Source organism: Oncorhynchus mykiss, chromosome 5 (assembly GCF_013265735.2).
Source record: "Oncorhynchus mykiss isolate Arlee chromosome 5, USDA_OmykA_1.1, whole genome shotgun sequence".
NCBI lineage: Eukaryota > Metazoa > Chordata > Actinopteri > Salmoniformes > Salmonidae > Oncorhynchus > Oncorhynchus mykiss.
The window spans coordinates 10108345-10131989 of NC_048569.1; the positions used below are offsets into that span (position 1 = coordinate 10108345).

At 41.4% G+C, this 23645-nt stretch overlaps 2 protein-coding genes across 7 annotated transcripts in view; one reads left to right on the top strand and one right to left on the bottom strand.

The window, feature by feature from the left end:
* Positions 1-527: 527 nt before the first annotated feature.
* LOC110523169 (NACHT, LRR and PYD domains-containing protein 3) lies at positions 528-16192 on the top strand. Of its 2 annotated transcripts, none has more exons than XM_036976746.1 (10): positions 528-893; positions 3081-3208; positions 3432-4010; positions 4389-4424; positions 5474-7208; positions 10321-10494; positions 10577-10756; positions 10938-11090; positions 11183-11220; positions 13353-16192. In XM_036976746.1, exons 3-10 carry the CDS (start codon positions 3740-3742, stop codon positions 13955-13957), a joined length of 3192 nt encoding a protein of 1063 aa, XP_036832641.1. In that variant the 5' UTR covers positions 528-893; positions 3081-3208; positions 3432-3739; the 3' UTR covers positions 13958-16192. The 2 variants fall into 2 exon arrangements, with proteins under 2 accessions (XP_036832641.1, XP_036832642.1); XM_036976747.1 differs by having other exon boundaries at positions 3866-4010.
* Positions 16193-18923: 2731 nt separating this feature from the next.
* Positions 18924-23645, bottom strand: part of map3k1 (mitogen-activated protein kinase kinase kinase 1, E3 ubiquitin protein ligase) — a 52822-nt gene continuing 48100 nt past the window's right edge. For 3 of the 5 annotated variants that reach the window (XM_021601624.2, XM_021601623.2, XM_021601625.2), the window contains exons 18-20: positions 23412-23554; positions 22231-22362; positions 18924-21854 (exon numbers count right to left, since the gene is read on the bottom strand). In XM_021601624.2, coding sequence (XP_021457299.1) covers positions 21705-21854; positions 22231-22362; positions 23412-23554 — 425 coding nt within the window. In that variant the 3' untranslated portion in view covers positions 18924-21704. The remainder of the gene's footprint in view (positions 21855-22230; positions 22363-23411; positions 23555-23645) is intronic. The other 2 variants (XM_036976749.1, XM_036976748.1) reach the window with 2 other exon arrangements.

A 23645-nucleotide genomic window follows, 5' to 3' on the forward strand; every position in this document is an offset into this window, starting at 1 on the left:
ACTGAACAAGACTGGTTACTCGCATCAATGCCTCTGTCTCCTAATTTAACGTTCAAACAACTACCTGGCATGATGACTCCTTGCTGTCCCCAGCCCACCTGGCCGTGCTGCTGCTCCAGTTTCAACTGTTCTGCCTGCGGCTATGGAACCCTGACCTGTTCACCGGACGTGCTACCTGTCCCAGACCTGCTGTTTTCAACTCTCTAGAGACAGCAGGAGCGGTAGAGATACTCCCAATGATCGACTATGAAAAGCCAACTGATATTTACTCCTGAGGTGCTGACTTGCTTGCACCCTCGACAACTACTGTGATCATTATTGTTTGACCATGCTGGTCATTTATGAACATTTGAACATCTTGGCCATGTTCTGTTATCTCCACCCGGCACAGCCAGAAGAGGACTGACCACCCTTCATAGCCTGGTTCCTCTCAAGGTTTCTTCCTAGGTTTTGGCCTTTCTAGGGAGTTTTTCCTAGCCACTGTGCTCCTACACCTGCATTGCTTGCCGTTTGGGGTTTTAGGCTGGGTTTCTGTACAGCACTTTGAGATATCAACTGATGTAAGAAGGGCTATATAAATAAATGTGATTTGACACAGACACAAGTTACCTACTATATTTGGGAAACAGGATTAACACAGAGAGATCTTGGCAAAATACAATGTATGTTTGTTGTAGTACGAGTAGGCTGGTATATACAGTATCATCGGTAACAATTCTGTACAAGCCACCTAGCTAATAAAATACTGGGGCTAGCTAGTTACATTTCAATCATAACGATTGCCTAATTGAGGCGCAATAGAGTTCACCGGCGAATACCGGAAATAACTAAACCAACGAACGAGAAATGGTGGAGGCTATCAGAATGAAGAAACATTTTTCCGAATAAACGTGGTGAGTGAAAAACGCATTTACATACTGGGTAGGGAGTGGGCTCTCATTCTACCGCTAAACGACTTTGTATGCGTTGTTTGTTGGCAACCTTGATATTTACTACGTTTTTGGAACGGATTCAGGGACAATCGAAAATGCAAAATAAGATGGAGGATTGTGAAATGAAGGGTAGAGTCCTAGATAGCATCAACTGTTAAACAATGGATAAAGGACTTTTTAGTTCTTATGATTAAAATGAGCAGAGCAGTATTCCACTCCTAGGGGACTTCAGTAGTGTGCTGAACCAATTTACACGTCCATTTCTAGTAACAAGACCCACCAGAACTAATAATACCACCTGACGCTTCAGATAGTGTGGGCAAAGCAAGTGTTGTTACTGATGTAGTGTAGAGGTCTACGTGGCACCTACATCTATTCATACCGAAACCGCTGTCTTTCTGTCCGACTCTCACCTGTTACCGCAGGGACTGGTCCCAAACCCAACCAGTCCCGCAACGTTTAGGCATATGTGACGCAGCTCACTTGCCAGCCATGGTCCCAGTAATTATGCGCCCTATAGGCAATATCAAAATGCACAAAAAATATGCTAAGAAATGGGTTAAATCACCAGAGATTCTCACATGGCCCTTTATATTAGGCTTCCGGTAGTACTGGACATAGTTTGAAGAGAGCAGTTGGAGAGACTTTTACTTTCTCTTCATTCAATCAATAACATTGGTTTATAAAGCCCTTTTTCACATCAGATGTCACAACGTGCTATACAGAAACTCCAAACATCAAGCAATGCACTCTCTTAAACTACTACGTTGTATAGCCAACCGTTTAGGAGTGGGACGATTTTCAGGCGGAGAAAAATATGGGTGTTAATATTTATTTATAGGCAATGTAGTAAACTATAGCCTAATTATATTTAGTAAAGACAACTGCCCGGTGTTTCTCCGCCCATGCATAAGCTAGCCGACTCTACTTAATTGAGACCACTTTCGCACGACATGTATGGCTACTGAACTTGAAGCAACAAGAATGACAACAGCCGACACTTTTAGGAGGACGATTTGCATGCAGAGACAAAACAAATGGATAGTCAATGTTTATTGAGTAATAAAATGTGCAAGGCTCACTCACCATGGTAGCTTGTGCGCGCGTTTTTTCAATGATTATCAATTTTTTTGATTGCACTTTGACTCAAGTTGTTTGAGCGCCCTCCACTTTCCATTATCAGTATTTATTTTTCAAACACTGTAGTAAACTATAGTCTAATCATATTTAAATGAATTTAATTGTTAAGGTAACTGGCACGTTATTCCCCACATGCTTAGGTCGACTATTTCATTGAAACCACACATATAGGCTACTAGGCGCACTTGATCTCGCACGGCCAGCTGGGAGAGTAGGCTCTGAAGATGAAGCAGCGAATTCTGAGTGCATAATGCGACAAATACGTGTTTGTAATACACTAGGTAGGCCTAGGCTAACAGCACATAAAGCAGAGATGCCCGTTTCCCAATAATCTGCGGGACAGCAAAAACATTTTCACCCGTCTTCTCAGTTCGACCGCGCCGCAATGATCTCTGTCCGGACTCGTAGGTTTCAAATGGTTGTGAGAAGTCATAGTTTATGTACATATTTATATCCATATTTGTAGTGCACAAATTAAACGTTTTTTTTTCTCCTATTCATGGAAACTCCGTTGACTAAGCTTGATTGAATAGGACCCTCAGTCTGAACGCAAGTTGCTCCAGTAGTTCATAGTAAAGTGAATAATACTGATGAATGAAAATGTAACAATGTATAATGTTCAGAGTCAGCACAAAATAATGTTCAGAGTCAGCACATTGACAAAATCACAGGAGGAACAAGGAACAAGAAACTTCTCTCCAGACACCTATCCAATCGTCTTAGATTTCTACAAGTGCCTATAAAAGGGGTAGGAATAGGGCTGTAGGGGTTTATTTTAAAATGACAGATAACATAATATCACAACTGGTTTCTGCCTCCAGCAAAACTTCCTGTTGCAGTTTTCTCATTGGAAACCTCATTGACTCTATGTGATGTTCTATTACAGTGTCTTGTAGAAAGGGAATGTATGTTATAGAATGTATGGTGTGTGAGCAGGTGAACTTGAATAAATGCCCATGTTAATTAGTAACTAACGTCTAGTTATTGCAACATCACACTCTATTCTAGTAAACCAGTAAGAGAAGGACAATCACCTCCGGACAGGAGCAGCAGACCTGAGTTAGTCGTGAGACAGAAGATAACTTTCCAGACCAGTTCACCGTGTCAGCAGCTGTGAAGGGGGTCAAAGACTAACGGTAAAGATCAAACCAGAAAATTAAAGTTATTGTACACTCGACCTTCAGAGTGATTGTTCCCTAAGTGAAATATGCAATTACATGCTAAAACGTGACAATAGGATCTCGCAGCCTCATGCTTGCTCTGCACAACAATAATACCCATTGTAAAAGCCCATCTGAACTATCTTGGCTTAACGATAAGAATCTTTCACCATTTCCTACCGAACTACCTCCTCACTAGGTACAGACGTCAGTTCTACGTCCACTTTGGATTAACATTTGTTTGAGTTGTCAACGAACCTTGAATTCAACGTGAAATCAACAACAAATTTTCACCATGTCATTGGATTGAGGTTAGAAGTTGGATGAAAAAATACTAAATGCCCTTACATTGGTAACTTTTTGCAAATCTTATCCGTTTTTCACATTGATTCAACGTCATCACATTGCTTTTTTTGTGGTTGAAATGACGTGGAAGCAAACACACAGACTATTTTGATTCAAACAGTTTTTGCCTAGTGGGTCATGTTTTCAACTTACTGATCAACAATGGAGACACCTGTCCCTGAGCTGCTGCTGGCCACTCTAGAGGACAACCTGTGTGAAAAAAAACTGAAGAAATTCAAATGGCACCTGGTCCAGGGTGTAAAAGGTTTCTCTCAACACATCCCAAAGGCCCGGCTGGACAAAGCCGACCACCAGGACACTGTGGATAAGATGGTGGAGACTTACGGCCTTGAGGGCGCAAAGATGATCACACTGGAGGTCCTGAAGAAGATGAAGCTGATTGATCTCACTAATATGTGGACAGAACCAGCAGGTTAGATGATTTAAAAACATATAAAGGGATAATAGATAGTCATATTGTGTTAGTATTGAAATAGCTATGGTCTGGCTCTGGCCTGTTCAAGAACTATAAGTTATACCCATTAGCGTATGTGATGTTCATGACAATATTATGATGCCATACAGTTAATGTGTTCAGAATGTATTGCCAAAATTAATGGTGTCAATGTACGTACATTTTGTTTTAATAAAGGTTTGGGGTTGGTGCTCCATTGTAATTTTAGCACGGCTGTGATGGTCGATGGTATTACTTGGATAGCGCCTTTTTATATATGACCTCAGCACGTGCTTAAAAGCCATGCTAAAACCACCATGAATCACACAGCCTCTCTCTCCCCTCTCTCTCTCTCAGCCCGGAGTAGTCCAGCAGTGGTTCAGAAAGTCAGAGGTGAGCAATACAAATGAACACAACGGCTACGATTGACACGTGGCACGTCATATTCTATGAAGTGGTTTTCTGGTTGAGAACCAGATAAGACGTCTTATTTCTTTCACGACAAAATCAAATCGTCCTAGAGAGAATACTGCAAAGTTGCTACTTTTCATACAACAATTACAAAACATGACCAAAAGACAACATAATGATGTCAAACACATGCAGTTATCATGACCATTATATAAATAACTAGTGGCACTGTGCCCTGCGGGCAGTCAGTCATCTGATTAATGCAATTCCATGCAAATTCATCTGATGACTGTAACCATAAAAAAAAATATTTAAAAAATATGACTGAAATTACCACAGAATCTTTAACTCAACCCATCTACTAATAAACTATGGTCAACTTCCTGTCTATTTGAAATGTAATGATTATTTTGCTTATGATCATGTGTTGAGCTATTCAATTGTCATGGACAATTATTTTGTTGCAAATGCAGAAAAAAAAGAAAATAATTGTTAGGCTACTCATTTGAAATCCTCAGGTGGACACCTTGTGTGACCAATAGTCTGTGTGAGACCTGGCACAGTAAAATCATTTTGTTGCAAAAGCGACTGCCTCCCATACATCATAGAACACTCTTCAGCATCATTTAAATAAAATAAAATAAAAAAAATGTTTTACCCATACTCCAGCAAGCTATCACAGGTGTGTAGAATCTGTAGAAAAGCTTTTCTTGTGCCGAGTTGCGGTAGCTCTGAAAAGTCCTGAAATCGGATCTTTGGGCTTCGTTTGGATGGCACATGGGAGTTACCACAGGTTATGTTGATGAGTCCTACCTTTTACCTGGGCCATTTCCCATATTGGCCTAGAACATATAGGCTACACTACAGGCTTATCAGTTTTGGAAACCAAATCTAGCCGAGGCTACTTATTAGCCTACTGTCTGGAATTTATCTGGCGTTGGTCTGCAAATGTGATCAAAGATGCATGTGTTTTATTATAGGCTAAAAGTGTAAAGAATAAACTGAATCTTTGTTTTCCCTTGCAATTGAAGATGAACTGAAATCGTACCTAAAGAAGAAGTATGACCAAATATATGAGGGGACGTCAAAGAAAGGGGATTTCGTCTATCTAAACAAGATCTACACTGAGCTTTACGTGATAGATGGGGCCATGGGAGGGGTCAGTGGGGATCATGAGGTCAGATGTCTGGATTCCAGAACACCAGCCACAGAAGAGACCGTTAAGCTCAGTGAAATATTCAAACCCCAGCCTGATCAGAAGAAACGAATCAGAACAGTGCTTTCACTGGGCATCGCTGGCGTGGGAAAAACTGTCTCTGTACAGAAGTTTATTCTCGACTGGACAGAAGGAAAGGAGAACCAGGACATTGACTTCATCATTCCACTTCCTTTTCGCCAAATCAATAAAATAAGAGAAGAAGACTGCAGTCTGATTGACCTGCTTCATCAGTTCTTCCCCTTCATGGAACCAATCAATACTCTGGAGGAAGGTTTTAAGGTTCTGTTCATCTTTGATGGTCTGGATGAGAGTCGACTCCCTCTGGCCCTTAATCATAATAAAGATGTGGCTAAAGACACAAAAACAGCTCCGCTGGACGTCCTGATCACAAACCTCATCACAGGACAGCTCCTCCCTTCTGCTCTCATCTGGATAACCTCCCGACCTGCAGCAGCCAATCAGATTGATCGAAACTACATCCACCAGTGGACTGAGATACGAGGTTTCAATGACCCTCAGAAGGAGGAGTACTTCAGGAAGAGATTCTGTAATGATGACCAGGCCTACAGAATCATCAACCATATAAAGTCTTCAAGGAGCCTCCACATTATGTGTCACATACCAGTGTTTTGTTGGATTTCAGCCACTGTTCTGAATGATATCCTGGGTAAAACAAAGAGTGGAGAGATGCCAAAGACTCTGACTAAAATGTACGAACACTTCCTGCTCTGCCAGACTGATAAAATGACAGAACAGAAGTATCCCACAGGTAGTAAAAACGCTGTCCTTCAACTAGCAAAACTAGCATTCTGTCAACTGCAAAAAGGACAATTGATTTTCTATGAGAAAGACCTGCGAGAGAGTGGTATTGACATTGAGGTGGCTATAGTGTACTCGGGTGTGTGCACTGAAATATTTCTGGAGGAGGAGAAAGTTTTTAGCTTTGTGCATCTGAGTGTTCAGGAGTTCCTTGCAGCTCTATATGCTTACCACTGTCACACAACAGACAACAACAATGTACTTCTCCCAAAGCTGACAAGGAAACATTCAATATTTTGTTTTGAATGTATTCCACAGTCTTGGAAATCTGTGTTTGACTTACATAAGACGGCAATCGACAAAGCCTTAGAGAGCCAGAATGGACACTTGGACCTTTTTCTCCGCTTCCTGCTTGGTCTTTCACTGGAGTCCAATCAGAGACTCCTGAGTGGAATCCTACCAGAGACAAAGGACAGAGAGGACATTGAGAAAACAGTCAGCTACATCAAGGAAAAAATCAGAGAGGACCTTTCTCCAGAGAAGAGCATCAACCTGTTCCACTGTCTGAGTGAGCTGAAGAATGAGTCTCTGGTGCTGGAGATCCAGAACTATCTGAGATCGGGGAGTCTGCCAGTGAATAACCTGTCACCTACACAGTGGTCAGCACTTACCTTTGTGTTAATGACATCTGAGGAAACACAAGAGGTGTTTGACCTGAAGAAATACATCAGATCAGAGGAGGGCCTCCTGAAGCTGTTGGCAGTCATCACCTCCTGCAGGTGTGCTCTGTAAGTAGGCTACTAAAGTTAAAGTTGATCTTTGTATATCCCAGGGACAGAAGTTATATTTTGGCCTCCGTAAAATCATCAAATCGTATTTGTCACATGCGCCAAATACAACAGGTGTAGGTAGACCTTACAGTGAAATGCTTAAAAAAAGCCCTTAACCAACAATGCAGTTTTAAGTAAATAAAATAACACTTTTTTTTAGAGTAACAAATAATTAAAGAGCAGCAGTAAAATAACAATAGCGAGGCTATATACAGGGGGTACCGGTACAGAGTCAATATGCTGGGGCACCAGTTAGTCAAGGTAATTGTGGTAATATGTACAGTACATGTAGGTAGAGTTAAAGTAACATTCACGTTTGATTTTCTTTCCAAAGTATAATTGAATTGCACCATCCTTACTAATTTCAAGTGCTTGCCACTAGAAGGGTAATGACATGGATGTGCCATTCAAAATGTAAAAATCTAAAGCAGACACCTCCATCAGAGAGAGTGATAGCTCCTCAGTAGACGATGGACCTGATCGGACAGCTCAGAGCTTCTGCTCTTTTCCGTCCATAAAAAAAACAAATGGATTGGTGGAAGAGGCAGGGAGAGTGATAGATCCGGGAGGGATACTATTACTTTATACAAAGGTTGGGTCTAATCTTGCACGCTGATTGGTTAAAACCGCATTCCAGCCGGTGTCTATTCCAGAAGTTACCACCGGCTAAAACTATGACGTTGAAATGCCTATTTACTCTGTTCCATCTCACTGCGCAATCCACTGTCTCATCAGCTCAACCAGACAAGTATAAACGTTATCCCCCATTTCTTTTAGACTAGCAATTGGTTTTCAGTAGCGGAGATTTGTAAAACACTTGCGGTCTGTCTCTCTGACATTTGCAACATTGTTTCAATATTGAAATTCGATCTCCAGCTGTCCCATAGAAATGAATGTGTCAGGGCGAGACAGACAGGCAAGCATCTTTTCTCAGGTAGTTGAAATCATGAATTAGCATCATTTTTATGGATATATAACATTTACGAGGAAATGTCAATAGAAAACAGGTAAGACGAAATGAAGTGCAGCTAGTTTGCAGTCTTTCCAGCTTCAGTTTGAAGTGACTGTGTTAACGTAAACTCACCCCATTCTGTACAAATGTGCGCAACCGCAACATTCAAACGAGGCTACAAAGAAAACTAATGGGACTGTGTTGACGTCCAAATCGGGGGTGTGAACTAAGGTTTCTATTCAAGCGTTGATCGACATGGTAATGGCTCTATATAGTATTGGAGAAAAGTTGAAAAAACTGACCCTCCGTTACATCGTGACGTGTCATTCCGTAACGTACAGCACGCATAAAGCAACTATTTCTGTCTTACAATCTCTCTGTACCAGGTGTAGCACTTCTCTCATTCTTTAAAAACAAAATTTTTAGAGGCGATAAGGTTATAAGTTGGACAAATCGAGTGAAAAAAAAGCAATTTTCCCACACGACATCTCTCCTTCTCACTATCACGCATTAGTTTCGCTTCCCCACCCGCCATTTTTAAAAAGAGCCGACGGGGCTCATTGCCTGCTTGAATTATACAGAAACGGGCAGCGTTTAGGTCATGTAATTGATTCTGCTGGAAAGGGGAGAAATTGTGCTTTACAATGGTATTGACCTTACAGTTGATCTGGAAGTATTACGTTTTTGGAGCGCTAAAATAAGGGCAATTGTACGGACCAAGGCGATATACGAGTTTACGTTAGTTATGTTGTTGGCTAGCTCCTCTTAACAACAGTGTCCTGATGCGAGCACACCTTTTCTATGCCAGGTGAAATCGTGCATTATTAGCTCATTGTTATGGATGTATCCAAATAAATGTCTCAAGAAAACAGTTAAACAAATGCAATTGCTGCTACTGTTGTTATTCTGGCTGAACTGTTTGACGTGACTGTATGTTAGCCGTAGTTGGCAAGCAAAGGATAAGGACATTGCCAGCCAGTATGGCAATGGAGCATAAAGACTGATCGGCTGGGTCGCGTCCATAGATACAGAACATAAAGACTGATTGGCTGGGTCGCGTCCATAGATACAGAACATAAAGACTGATCGGCTTGGTCGCGTCCATAGATACAGAACATAAAGAATGATCGGCTGGGTCTCGTCTCTGATCGGCTGGGTCTCGCAACCAAACCGATAGAACGAACGACCAGCCGGCTCAGGTAGCAACCCTAGATTTTGTGTCAGGACTATATCTCGTGGAAGGATGAAATAGTATTAATAAATATATAAAAATAACGTTTTTAATGAAAATATGTAAATCATTATTTGAATATGTTGGTAACCCGTTGTATAAACGTGATGATGCCAGAGAAGCCGATGTTTGGAGGATATATTGCCACGGTTTGCCTAACAACACTCGTGCCAATATGTCCCCGCAACACCGGCTTCTCTGGCATCATCACTTAAATACAAGACACCTCCATCAGAGAGGGATACGAAGACCATATAAGATGTTTTAAACACAAAATAGTTGATAATAGAGGAGCCAATACTGCCATGTGATTTGATGTATTGCATTGTTGAAATAAACGTTTCATTCTGCTTTAGCTTAAACGACAAGTGCAGTTAAAAATGTTATTTTCCTGTGTTTAATGTATATTTCCACAATATGAGGTTGGAATAATACTGTGACAATGTTGATAATGCCCTTTTAGCTTTAGAGCTGGTTGAAAAGACCACCTGAAATGTCAGCCTGTTTTGGTGGGATGGAGTTTTGGCCTGCCTGGTGACATCACCAGGAGGTAAATGAGTTAATAGATCAATAAGAGAGTTCCAAACCTCTCTGCCAATAACAGCTCGTGGTCAGTTTCCCACTCCCCACTCAGACCACTCCCAGGCAGTCCTAGCAAAATTCTAAATTCTTGCTTGAGAAATTGCTTTTGCTAAGAAGCTATTAGTTTATTTTTGAACATTTTGATTGAAAACAATCACAGTAAGGTACTTAATTGTTACCCAGAAATGATTTGATAATGAGGTCAAAACTGCTGCATTGGACCTTTAATGCATACACTATGAGAAAGAATTGATGCAAAGATGCAATTTAACATGTGTCATTCTGTGAAAAACATTCTTCTCCAGACTAGATAGCTGTAACCTTACAGCAAGATGCTGTGAAATGTTGGCAAAAGCTATCGGCTCAAACTCCTCTTACATGAGAGAGCTGGACCTGAGTGACAATGACCTACAGGATTCAGGAGTGAAACTGCTCTCTGCTGGGCTGAGGAGTCCAATCTGCAAACTGGAGACACTAAGGTGAATAATTCTGGACCTGAATTGGGCTCTGTTTATTTGTTCAATTGTGCTTTCTTTGTTATTTTTTAAATTTATTTTTTAGACTGAATAGATGTAACCTCACAAAGAACTGCTGTGTAGCATTGGCCTCAGCTCTGACTGCGAGGTCAAACACCTCACACCTAAGGAAGCTGGACCTGAGTGACAACAATCTACAAGACTCAGGGGTCCAGAAGCTTTCTGATAGACTGAATGATCCACAATGCAAACTGGAGACACTGGGGTCAGTTGCTTTGGGTTATATGGGGCAATTTTCTCAGACCTTCTAGCTAATGTCTGTAGCTATCATAATGTATGAGTGTTCTCAATGTAGGCTTGAATAAAATGTTATCAAGCCTTTGGTTTATACCTGTGAACTGAAGAAGAGTTTTGGGAAGATTTGATGATAGCAACTGTTTCCACAGGTTGTCGCTCTGCGGAGTCACCGAGAAAGGCTGTGCTTATCTGGCTTCAGCTCTGAGGTCAAACCCGTCCCACCTGAAAGAGCTGGACCTGAGCTACAATCACCCAGGAGATTCAGGAGTAAAGCTGCTCTCTGCTGGACAACATACAGTCAGGTGGGTCACAACAATGCATACTGTGAAATGGGTGATAAACACTAATATTACAAAATATTAATTTGGTGCATTCTCTGCTCTTCTCTTACTAGGTTTCACCCTGGGGGAGAATACTGGTTCAGCGTTAGATGTAAGTGTGTTGGTGACTTTGCTCCCAGTCTGAATGTTAGCGCTGGATTAAAATGATACTAAGAAAGAGCTCTGTGCTTGATTACATCGAAAAAAGCTACATAAACATTAGGAACACCTTGGAGTTTGACCCTCATGTTGACACTGGTCCACTACCAGGTCATGTGTTTCCCCATTTGCCCTCAGAACAGTCTCAATTTGTCAGGGCATGGACTCTACAAGGTGTCAACACACTGGCCCATGTTGACTCCAGTGCTTCCCACAGTTGTCAGTTGGCTGGATGTCCTTTGGATGGTGGACCATTCTTGATACACACGGAAAACTATTGAGCGTGAAAAACCCAGCAGCGTTGCAGTTCTTGTCACAAACCAGTGCGCCTGGCACCTACTACCATACCCTGTTCAAAGACACTTAAATATTTTGTCTTGCCCATTCACCCTCTGAATGGCACACATACACAATCCATGTCTCAAGGCTTAAAAATCCTTATTTAACCTGTCTCCTCCCCTTCATCTACATGGATTGAAGTGGATTTAACAAGTGACATCAATAGCATTCACCTGGTCAGTCTGTCATGGAAAGGGCAGGTGTCCTTAATGTTTTGTATACTCAGTGAACAGAAATTAAAACACAACATGTAAAGTGTTGGTCCCATGTTTCATGAGCTGAAATAAAAGATCCCAGACATGTCCCATATGCACAAAAAGCTTATTTCTCTCAAATTTTGTGCACAAAGTTGTTTACATCTCTGTTAAAGCATTTCTCCTTTGCCAAGATAATCCATCCAGTTGACATGTGTGGCATATCAAGAAGCTGATTAAACGGCATGATCATTAAACAGGTGCACCTTGGGATGGGGACAGTAAAAGGCCACTCTAAAATGTGTAGTTTTGTTACACCACATAATGCCACAGATGTCTTCAGTTTTGAGGGAGCGTGCAATTGGCATGCTGACTGCAGGAATGTCCACCAGAGCTGTTGCCAGATAATTGAATGTTCATGTCTCTACAATAATTTGGCAATACGTCCAACCGGCCTCACATGATAATGCAATTCCAATTCCTGGAAGCTGAACCTGTCCTAGTTCTTCCATGACCTGCATACTCACCAGACATGTCACCCATTGAGCATGTTTGGGATGCTCTTGATTGACATGTACGACAGCATGTTACAGTTCCCGCCAATATCCAGCAACTTTGCACAGCCTTTGAAGAGGAGTGAGACAACATTCCACAGGCCACAATCAACAGCCGGATCAACTCTATACAAAGGAGATGTGCCACGCGGCATTAGGCAAATGATGCTCACAACAGATACTGACTGGCCCCTACTTTTTTAAAGGTATCTGTGACCAACAGATGCAGATCTGTATTCCCAGTCATGTGAAATCCATAGATTAGGGCCTAATGAATTAATTTCTATTGACTGATTTCCTTATATGAACTGTAACTCAGAAAAATTGTTGCGTCTTGCGTTTTATATTTTTGTTCAGTATAAATTAATGTTTCATCTTAAATGTCCATTTAGTTAGGCAATTTATGTTAATAATTCATAGGACTACAATCTCGTTTGATAAAATAGATATGCCTAATATTTAAATTTTCAATTGGCTTGATTTAGTTGCAACACAATGAAGTGGACAGTTCTTTACTTTAAAGGTTACATTTCCCTAGCGCCATCCCTTGACTGAAACAGGTGGTGGGGCTACTGTTTTGTTGTTTTTCCAATCCCAGACTGTTGTTTTTAAATGTGCAGTCCGTAATTAAAAAATCAACCAAACTGCTGTCCGGCATCTTTTTGGGGGGGTGAAACCACTCTCAAATAGACCGGAGATATGGATTAAAGGATTGACCGTCCATGAGATCAAAATGATCATTTTAATTAACCATGTTTTGAAGCTATCGTGTTTTTATTTGATTTATTTTGTACAATTACTAATTATGGACTTAATACTTTTGTACAATTATTAAGTCCAAAAATGGATGTACCAATTCCAGATTGCCCCTTGAAGACTAATGATTAATGTCCACTGTATCAGTATGCATTTTAATAGAGCACAGTTTAAATTACTTGCTTACACTTTACATCGTTACGTGAATATTGATAACTTTTTTTCCTTCATTCCCTGATCAGATGCCTGTAACCTCACACTGGACCCAAACACAACGTTCAGAAATCTATCTTTGTCTGAGGAGAACAGGAAGGTGACATGGGTAACCACGAAGCAGCCATACCCTGATCACCCTGAGAGATTTCACTACTATGCACAGGTGCTGTGTAGAGAGGGTCTGACTGGCCGCTGCTACTGGGAGGTCGAGTGGAGTGGGAATAGGGTTGAAATAGGTATGACATATAAAGGAATCAGCAGAAGAGGACAGGTAGATGACTGTGTTTTGGGACACAATGACAAATCCTGGTGTCTAGATTGTGATGGTAACCAATACACTGCCTGGCACAATGATGAGGACACTGCCATATCTGTCTCCTCTCGCTCCAACAGAGTAGGAGTGTCTCTGATTTGGTCGGACGGCAGTTTGTCCTTCTATAGCATCTCTTCTTCTAACACATTGACACACCTGTACACATTCCATACCAAATTCACCGAGCCCCTCTACCCAGGGTTTTATATTACAAACAACTCTTCAGTGACTTTGTGTCATAGATACCGAATGAGAAGTTCCCAGGCTCAATTTCCACCGCATATAGGCAAGAGCCTGATAGACTATGCAACAGAGTGAGACTTGAAAGGAGCGCACCTTAAAATTGTGGTGGGAGAGAGAACCTGCTACAGTTGTTTAGATGGGATTTTGAAAATGAAGATTCTGAGTTTATAAAGTGAAAACGATTTCTAAGATGCATACTTTCACATATAATTAAGTCCTGCATTCAGACACGAGTCCTGCATTCGGACACGAGTCCTGCATTCAGATACGAGTCCTGCATTCGGACACGAGTCCTGCATTCAGACACGAGTGCCAGAAATGTTCCAAAAAGCGGAATCTGCATTGATTACCATGGAGAGTGGATGTTCCTATTCCGCTTTGTCCGGTGGAGCGGGCCAGAGGCTCCTTTCAAGTCCTGTTTTGAGGCCTTGTGAAACCAGAGGGTTCCAGAGAGCCGGCTGGGTGGAGGAGCACTATCTGTTGGATGTAGGCCCACAGGATGTAGGCCCACAGGATGTAGGCCCCTCTCCTCTGTGTAGTTCCAGTTACACTCTAACTGGAATGTCAGCTGCAGGACAGCAAAACTAGGGGCTTGTGGAATGGAATGTCAGCTGCAGGACAGCAAAACTAGGGGCTTGTGGAATGGAATGTCAGCTGCAGGATAGCAAAACTAGGGGCTTGTGGAATGTCAGCTGCAGGACAGCAAAACTAGGGGCTTGTGGAATGTCAGCTGCAGGACAGCAAAACTAGGGGCTTGTGGAATGGAATAGAGCTGATCACAGGCTATGGGATCAAATGCAAGTCTGAATGAGCAGGACTTGTCCACACTACTCTCTCTATATGATGAATGATAATGTTAATCTCAGCCCACCCATAGCTGTCACTATTGATGAGGAAACACACCAATCTAGGTGCTTTAAACCAAATACAGCATCTCACAAAGCACCTGTGGTTTAACCCCATCAGGACCTCACAAAGCACCTGTGGTTTAACCCCATCAGGACCTCACAAAGCACCTGTGGTTTAACCCCATCAGGACCTCACAAAGCACCTGTGGTTTAACCCCATCAGGACCTCACAAAGCACTGGTGGTTTAACCCCATCAGGACCTCACAAAGCACCTGTGGTTTAACCCCATCAGGACCTCACAAAGCACTGGTGGTTTAACCCCATCAGGACCTCACAAAGCACCTGTGGTTTAACCCCATCAGGACCTCACAAAGCACCTGCGGTTTAAACCACAGGTGCTTTGTGAGGTACTTCATTACATACATGTTACTCTTGTTACTCTTTTTATGTCAAATATCCCAGTAGGTGCAAAACACCATGCATAAATCAAATCAAATCAAATGTATTTATATAGACCTTCGTACATCAGCTGATATCTCAAAGTGCTGTACAGAAACCCAGCCTAAAACCCCAAACAGCAAGCAATGCAGGTGTAGAAGCACGCATGCATAGTCATGTGAAGTGTCAGTCTGTAAAAAGGCAAATGCAGGGCAGCAATTCAGGCCAATAGCGCTGACCTCAGTCACAGATCATGAAGTGTTTTGAGAAGGTTGTTCAGGAGCAAGTCTGTGCTTTCCAGGACCCTCTACAATATGCCTACAGGAAAAAGATAGGGGTTGATTACCCTTTGCCCTGTTTTTGTTTATCTATTTTAAACAATGTTTATTTTTTTTGACAACCATATTTCAGGTGTGGCGACTTAAGGTGGACACATAGCTGCATACAAGAACGCCATTAGACAAGGACAGAACTACATGCCTTTTTAAACATTTACACGCAGCCTACATATCAATGGATGCACACTTTTCCATTGATTCTATTGGATTTAGTCTATTCCAGTGAATATTTTGGCTCTTATAGACTATATTATACAGAGTCTCTTATGAACATCATGAAGTTGTACTTGTTTCATCAGTCACTAGTACTCTGGTCGTTGTCTTTGCTGGTGACATCACATTTCTCCTCTGGGGATTAATTAATCTCTCGTTAACAGACGTTCCATTTCTACAATTACGCAAGATTTTAGTTCTGGGTTAGGGATGAATTAATGTAACAGGACTGTGTCCATGTCCATCTCTGATGCTATCTGGTGAGTGCAATTTGATTACCTGTTTGTTGTGAATAAAAATGGCTGACCAAATGGAAGCGTTGAACTATCCAGGGAAATTTAAATAGATTTAGCAATAGGGGGGGAAAAAATGGTATTACGCGACACTTGATGTGACGTCACAGAGGACAAAACAATCGATTTGAAAAATGTCTGTTCTGTTTATCTGAAATAAATCATATTTAACAATGTAATCAAGTCTCAAGTAGTGATTTTCTACTGAAAGAAAATAAAGGCCTATAGATGCGGTAGAGGTCAATGGAACACAGACCGTGGGGGATAGAAGGACGGCAGATTGGCGCACAGTAAACAAATCTGATCTAACAAGGTGGATAGTCATCAAATCGGTCATGATTGGTGTATTTTAACAGGCCCACAATGTAGTTACTAAAGTCAGATTTGGATATATCTGGCTGTTTTAGCTGCATAACATTTAGAAGTAGTCCGTTTCCAGGTTTAGAAGAAGTGACTGCTAAATGCTAACTCCTGTTCGTATAATTTAAGCTGGTAGCATAGCTAGCATACAGAAATCTGTGGTGGTAGTCAGTTGTTTTTAACTGTAATTCAGCTGTTTAGTCACTATGACATGAACATATATTGGGTTTAACATCCATACAAGCATTATTTTGAGGTAAAATCAGAGTATATGTGTATTTCACACTATATTACCCTAAATGTAAGAATTTTGCTGAGGGGCAATCAGGAGATTTGGGATCTTTCCCCAACACGTTTCCATGGTATTTCCATTGTTTTGGTTGAGTTCCATTGACCCCTTTACTGCGTCTATCAAATTGAATACTTTCAAATTACTATATCAAACTATGATGTAATAAAGAATTACATTTTGATAGAACATTACGTATCCCATAACAATGAGGTTCCATTTCCACGACATTAGCTCAGCAGCACAGAATGAAATAAATAAACTTTTCAAGTTTCAAGTTGTATTTATTTACACTCGTGTGGCTGTCACTACAAAGTGAAATCCATGAGCATACAACATATTAATGGATAAAAACAACTAATTAAAAAAATGTAAAACAATAATGTTCTGCATTCTGTATATAGCTGCATATTGATCTGGTACTGGTACTCCCTGTATATAGAGTGCATTCGGAAAGTATTCAGACCCCTGAACTTTTTCCACATTTTGTTACGTTACAGCCTTATTCTAAAATAGATTCAATAGTTATTTTTCCCTCCAATCTACACACAATACACATGACAAAGAAAAAATATGGTTTTTAGAATTTTTGGCAAATGTATTAAACATTAAAAATTGAAATATCACATTTACATAAGTGTTCAGACCCTTTACTCAGTACTTTATTGAAGCACCTTTGCCAGCGATTGCAGCCTTGAGTCTTTTTGTGTTTGACGCTACAAGCTTGACACAAATGCATTTGGGGAGTTTCTCTGCAGATCCTCTCAATCTCTGTCAGGGTGGATGGGGAGCGTTGCTGCACAGCTATTTTCAGGTCTCTCTAGAGATGTTAGATCGGGTTCAAGTCCAGGCTCTGGCTGGGCCACTCAAGGACATTCAGAGACTTGTCCCGAAGCCACACCTGCGTTGTTTTGGCTGCTTAGGGTCGTTGTCCTGTTGGAAGGTGAACCTTCACCCCAGTCTGAAATCCTGCGCACTCTGGAGCAGGTTTTCATCAAGGATCTCGCTGTACTTTGCTCCGTTTATCTTTCCCTCGATCAAGACTAGTCTCCCTCCAGACGTGACGCTTGGCATTCAGGCCAAATAGTTGAATCTTCGTTTCACCAGACCAAGGAATCTTGTTTCTCATGGTCCGAGAGTCCTTTAGGTGCCTTTTGGCAAACTCAAAGCGGGCTGTCATGTGCCTTTTACTGAGGAGTGGCTTCCTTTTGGCCACTCTTCCATAAAAGGCCTGATTGGTGGAGTGCTGCAGAGATGGTTGTCCTTCTGGAAGGTTCTGCCATCTACACAGAGGAACTCTGGAGCTCTGTCAGAGTGACCATCGGGTTCTTGGTCACATCCCTGACCAAGGCCCTTCTCCCTCAATTGCTCAGTTTGGCCAGCCGGACAGCTTTAGGAAGAGTCTTGGTAGTTCCAAACTTCTTCCATTTAAGAATGATGGAGGCCAATGTGTTCTTGGGGACCTTCAATGATGCAGACATTTTTGGTACCCTTCCCCAGAACATGCCAATTAAGATCATCCAGAATTCCAGACTGACACAATACTGGTGGTTGTGTTGGTGGTGTGCTGCCATAGAAACAGAATGAAGACAACGAGTGTCCCCATTCCACAAACACTCTTTTGCTTGTTTCAGCAAGGAGCAACAAAGTTTAATCACGTTAAGAGTCCATGTTACAGCAAAAACCGACTCAACCGCACAAAACGTCTTCAGTTAAACGTTTGATGGTTATTTTCTTTTCATGACGGTCTTCATCCATAACCGCCGGTTCCGCGGTAATTGTGCTAGCTCTATCCTCCAGAACAAGTCCTACCACATGATGCTTCGGACACTGTACTCAAGGAAAGTGTTCATGGTTTTGATAGGCCTTCACCTAAGAGTTATGCACATATTTGTCCTGTACTGATTAGTTATTTTACCTTTATTTAACTGTGTTTTAACTGCCTTGTTCAGGGGCAGAACGACAGATTTTTTTCACCTTGGGGATTCGATCTTGCAACCTTTCAGTTACTAGCCCAACGCTCTAACCACTAGGCTACCTGTCACCCGCAGTTAAGGATCCATCTCAGATGACCATGGTTTAGTTAACCTTTATTTTAAAAGGGAAGACAGGTTGGACTGAACAGCACCGGCATTCTGAAGTAGAGGTTGTTCTAACTCGTAGTAAAGTCAATGATACTCGTCTGTATGCCCATTGATAAATTGAACACAGTAGTTATGTGGTTCTGAGGCTTTGACAAAGAATTGACAGGAGGAACAAGAAACCTTTTTCCCAATTTTTTGTTTATTTACCATAAAGACAGACACCAAAATAAGTTCCAATTTATGCAATAAAATGCTTAGAATGGGGTAAAAATTGTAATAATTAAAATATCTTGATACATTTTAACTTACAGGATACAGCTTAAGCCATTTTTTTTATTAATCCAGAGATTTCATGAGTTTATTTGCACAGTAAAGGTGCTAATATAAGTTAGCCCTTAAGCCCTGAAAATCTTTGAGAAAAAAAGTTTAAAAAAAGATTATATATATATATATATATAAATATATATATAGAGAGAGAGAAAGTGAACTTTGGTAGAAGAGACTCTATAGGACACCTGAGGTAGTAGAGACTGGAATAAAACAGCAAGATGTTCTTTACAAATAAAAAAAAGTACCACCAAGTGACACAGGAAACAGGAAACAATTTCACACAAATTTCAGTCCAGCTTAGATCCAAAAAAAGCACATAAGATTACATCACATCAGCATAAAATAAGACAAAATAGATAAAGACCAGCAAGCTGGCTGAGACACAGGTGGACAAGAGGATTCAGAAGGCATTAAGAGATTGGTAAGAATTATAGACATGACAAATTGAAGTAATACTGATTAGCTTTTATGAATGACAGAAACAGATTTTTCTTCCAGTATATAAAAAAGACCAGAGTGCATAACTTTAAAGCTTTTAAAAAGGCATAAGAAAAATAACCCGAAGCAGGAACCAAAAAATAAAATGGAAAAGAGTGTGGTATAAAAATACAGTCAAGTACAATCATTTTAGCTACCAAACTTCACATGTATTTACATTTAACTCTTCAAGCTTGATCAGCTTGTACTCCATGTAAAGAATAGGATTTGTTTTAAATAGATTATATTTTCTGCTTCATTTTTATTTTATTTGTTTAATTGTCTCAAACCCTTGCCATTAAGGAATTCCAGATAAAAATAGCAATTAAATGCATATTCCCCATTTAAAAAAAGGTTGACTTAGGAAACATTCCACATGTTAATTATCATCCTTTTACTTTAATGGATTACAACCAGAACAACAACAACACTTGGAGTTATAGTTCATAAATTAACACCATTTAGGAACATGTTTGAGAATTCTAATCAAAGGGAGATGGTAAAACATTTGAGCAGAAAAGTCAGCCTTAAATCGGAAATATCCCTCCACCAAAAATAAAAAAAATTGTACAGCATTTATATTCATTATATAGAGTATCCACAATGGAAAATAGAAGAGTCATAGAAAACCTCAGATGTACATGGATTTTATAACAATTTGTTTTAAAAATAGAGCCAAGATAAAAAATAATAAAAAATTGAATTGTTGAATTGTAGCGTGACATTCTACAAAGGAACAGCACCAGAAGAATGGTAGATCAATATTGAATATAGCGGTTTTGAATGTATGGACACAGCATTTAGGGCTCATAAAATTATTTAAAAAAGGCTAAAATATGTGCGATGCACATGGCTCAATTGTAACAGCGAGAGTTAAGAGACCAACAGGGTGTTTTCATTTTAACAGTGTGGTACGACATCAAAGTGTGTTTCGGAAAACTTACGCCCATACACAATAAATGTCTCAATCTCTTAAGGATAGCTTTGAATATACAATAACACCAAAAAAAGATGTTTAGATCTTTTTGGGGTGTTATTGTATATATATATATATATATATAAAATCATAACTTCATACATGGGATCTTTATCTCAAAAAAATAAAATAATAAAATAACATTTGAGACAATGCGGGCATCATAAGCGTTCACATTCAGCGTTATGCTAGCCAAACTAGCAATGTTTCTGTTAGATAAATCACCGCTCCCTGAAATACTTAAGTAATCTTCATGATTATTCGACTAAGCTTTATGGCCCAACAGTAAAAATGCACATCTTAAAAAGCATCTTTATAGAAATGCAGTTATGCACAAATTCAATTGATTAAAACAGCTTCATTATGCCTTTCTTCTACACATAGGATACTCTAAAAACAAAAACAGAGTCGGAAACTTATGACCCGACGTTACAACATAACAGTGATAAAAACCATTTTACTCCGTCGTCTCCAGATCGCGGTTCTAAGGACTTATTTGTTGACTCACGGGGGGTTAAAATGGGAAGAGGAACTTCTCGAAACCATTGCAAAATGGCTACCAAAGTGCTAAAGGAACCATTTCTTTACCAGAACAGAGGCTTGATAAAACAGAGCAATACAGACTACAGTATACCAACATGGCACTAACTAAGAAAGCACCGTTTTCGTAGTAGAACTTTTGCGACTCGCTTTTTGCATTTTGTGCTAAGGTACAGCAGTTTGAGGCCATAGTAGTGGAACGGGAGGGTATTACCCAGGTATCCCATCCATCCCAGGCCCTCCACTCATGACTGGGGGCAGCTTGGTGTGGATGGAGGGCAGTCTGGGGTCAGGGAGGCTGGTCGGTGGTGGATGGAGGTCGGTCTAGGGTTAGGGAGGCTGGTCGGTGGTGGATGGAGGTCGGTCTAGGGTTAGGGACGCTGGTCTTGTGTTATGGAGGCTGGTCTGATTGTCAGCGGTGGGAGGAGGAGAGAAAAGCAGGCAGGCTGGCTGGGCCTTCAGTAGTAGACACTATGGGATAGGGAGGCTAGGGGACTGTGGGAGGATGTTGGGGACTGTGGGAGAATGTTGGGGACTGTGGGAGAATGTTGGGGACTGTGGGAGAATGTTGGGGACTGTGGGAGAATGTTGGGGACTGTGGGAGAATGTTGGGGACTGTGGGAGAATGTTGGGGACTACCAGTTGAGGCGGAAGACGGGGTGCTTGAGGAGTTCCCTGGATGGGGGCCGGTCGGCAGGCTGCAGCTCAAGGCAGCGCAGGGTGACGTCCCTCAGGCCAGGGGTCAGTTGGGGAGGGATGGAGGGCGCCGTGGTGGCACTCGCAATCTGGGGGAGGGAGGGTGAGGTCATGCTACTGTTGAAACCCAATCAACCTTTGGATGAAACAGGCCAATAGGGTGCTTTTTCAGGTATGTGTATTTTACAGCTATACGTGTACATCAATCCTAAAAACAGTAAGTGTTGTGCCAATTCCATCTAGTGATGTAAAACAGTGACTGTGGTTTTTAGTGGGTCATATATTCAACGGTAATGGTAAAGGGTACTAATAACATTTCTAGGTATAGGATATTTCTGGTCGTGAAGACAAATTGATCGCATTTTTTTTATTTTTTTTAATAAAATGTATTTATCACTTATCTAACTGAATAGACATGGTTTCCTTAATAATCTAACTTTGTGGCTGTGCTTGTATTGGTGGCACCTTGAATATGAGAGCGAGGTGGTTGGAGTGTTTCTCTGCGTTCCAGGGGGGCTTGGCACACGACATCTCGATGATGGCACAGCCCACACTCCACACGTCACAGCTCCGGCCGTACTGCTGTCCACGCAGCACCTACAGAGTCAACCGTACACAAAAAGGTATCAACATATGGACAACTGCGTGACGTTTATTGAATTTAAGCCTTTACTGCACGCTCCCACTACACACACTTAACTCTACTCCATTCATAGTTGTAGCATTTGCAAATAGCAGCAGAAAGGACTGAAATAGCAAGTCATTATTTTATAGCACTTGCCTGGGTGTTGTTGAGGAGTGGCATAGTTACACAGCAGACCACTTTTTGGTGGATGGACACAACGTCAAACCAAAAGGAGTTCAATGTATTACGGATCCTCCCATAGACTGCCATTATGTTTTGTGTCTTATTTAGTTGCCCTGTTTCTACATTTGTCACATGACTATGGCTTCAATTTCTTCCCAGGCCAAATCTTGCTTTCGTACATTTGGGGGAAGGCCATTTAAAATGTTGTTTGCTTCCGACAAAGCTTTTTTTTCCCGGCAGTGAAACCCAACCGCCATTATGCTGGTCATTCAGAGTCACGTGTTCGCTACGGAACTGAATTAAAGTGGATTTAGATTTCTCAGTAACTCCCAAATGTAAGAGCATTTTAATCCCCTTTGAAAGAGAAGACCCCCACAATGGAGGCCGACCCCTTAATGTCTTGTTATTGTAGTGGTTCCAAAAACCTTGTTTAATTAGGAGGGAGTTCAACTGCCCAGGCCTCCCACAGCATGACAGCCCAGTTTAATACCAGCATGATCAGGGCTCTCTTCAAAACGAACAGCCCCCACAGAAGGCTAATGCTTCGCCTTCTACCTCTTTCAGACCCTCTCCACAAAGAGGATACAGAGGACTGGGGGGGTTTTGATCTTAGGACATTGGTTTAAGTGGCGGAATTTACTAGTTTTATGCGAGCCATCACTTGTACGCAGTGTGTGTGTGTGTGTGTGTGTGTGTGTGTGTGTGTGTGTGTGTGTGTGTGTGTGTGTTAGCCTGTGTCTGAAATGGCTCCAGTCAAAAGGATTGCACTATAAAGGCCGGGAACAGAACGCTAATTCTAAACACAGATTTACTCTCTCTCCCTTTCATCCATGCGTACCTCTGGGGCCATGAAGGCAATGGTTCCCAGGAGCTGGCCCTGGAACTCCCCTGCTCCAGTGCCCTTGGAGGCCAGTCTGGCTGCAGCACCGAAGTCAGCTATCCTCAGCCTCTGACCTGTGCTGTCAATCAGCAGGTTGGCACCTGGAGGAGACAGGGGGAGAGAAGGTGAGTTTTTGTATGCCATAACAGGTGAGGTAGGGTGAGGTGTGTTCTGACTAGTCACCCAGTAGTC

Excerpts from the sequence above, each read along its gene's own strand:
- LOC110523169 (XM_036976746.1), top strand. The coding sequence starts at position 3,740 with ATGGAGACACCTGTCCCTGAGCTGCTGCTGGCCACTCTAGAGGACAAC. Across the intron at positions 10,757-10,937 it reads TGCAAACTGGAGACACTGGG|GTTGTCGCTCTGCGGAGTCA; the intron begins GTCAGTTGCTTT and ends CTGTTTCCACAG. Across the intron at positions 11,091-11,182 it reads GCTGGACAACATACAGTCAG|GTTTCACCCTGGGGGAGAAT; the intron begins GTGGGTCACAAC and ends TTCTCTTACTAG.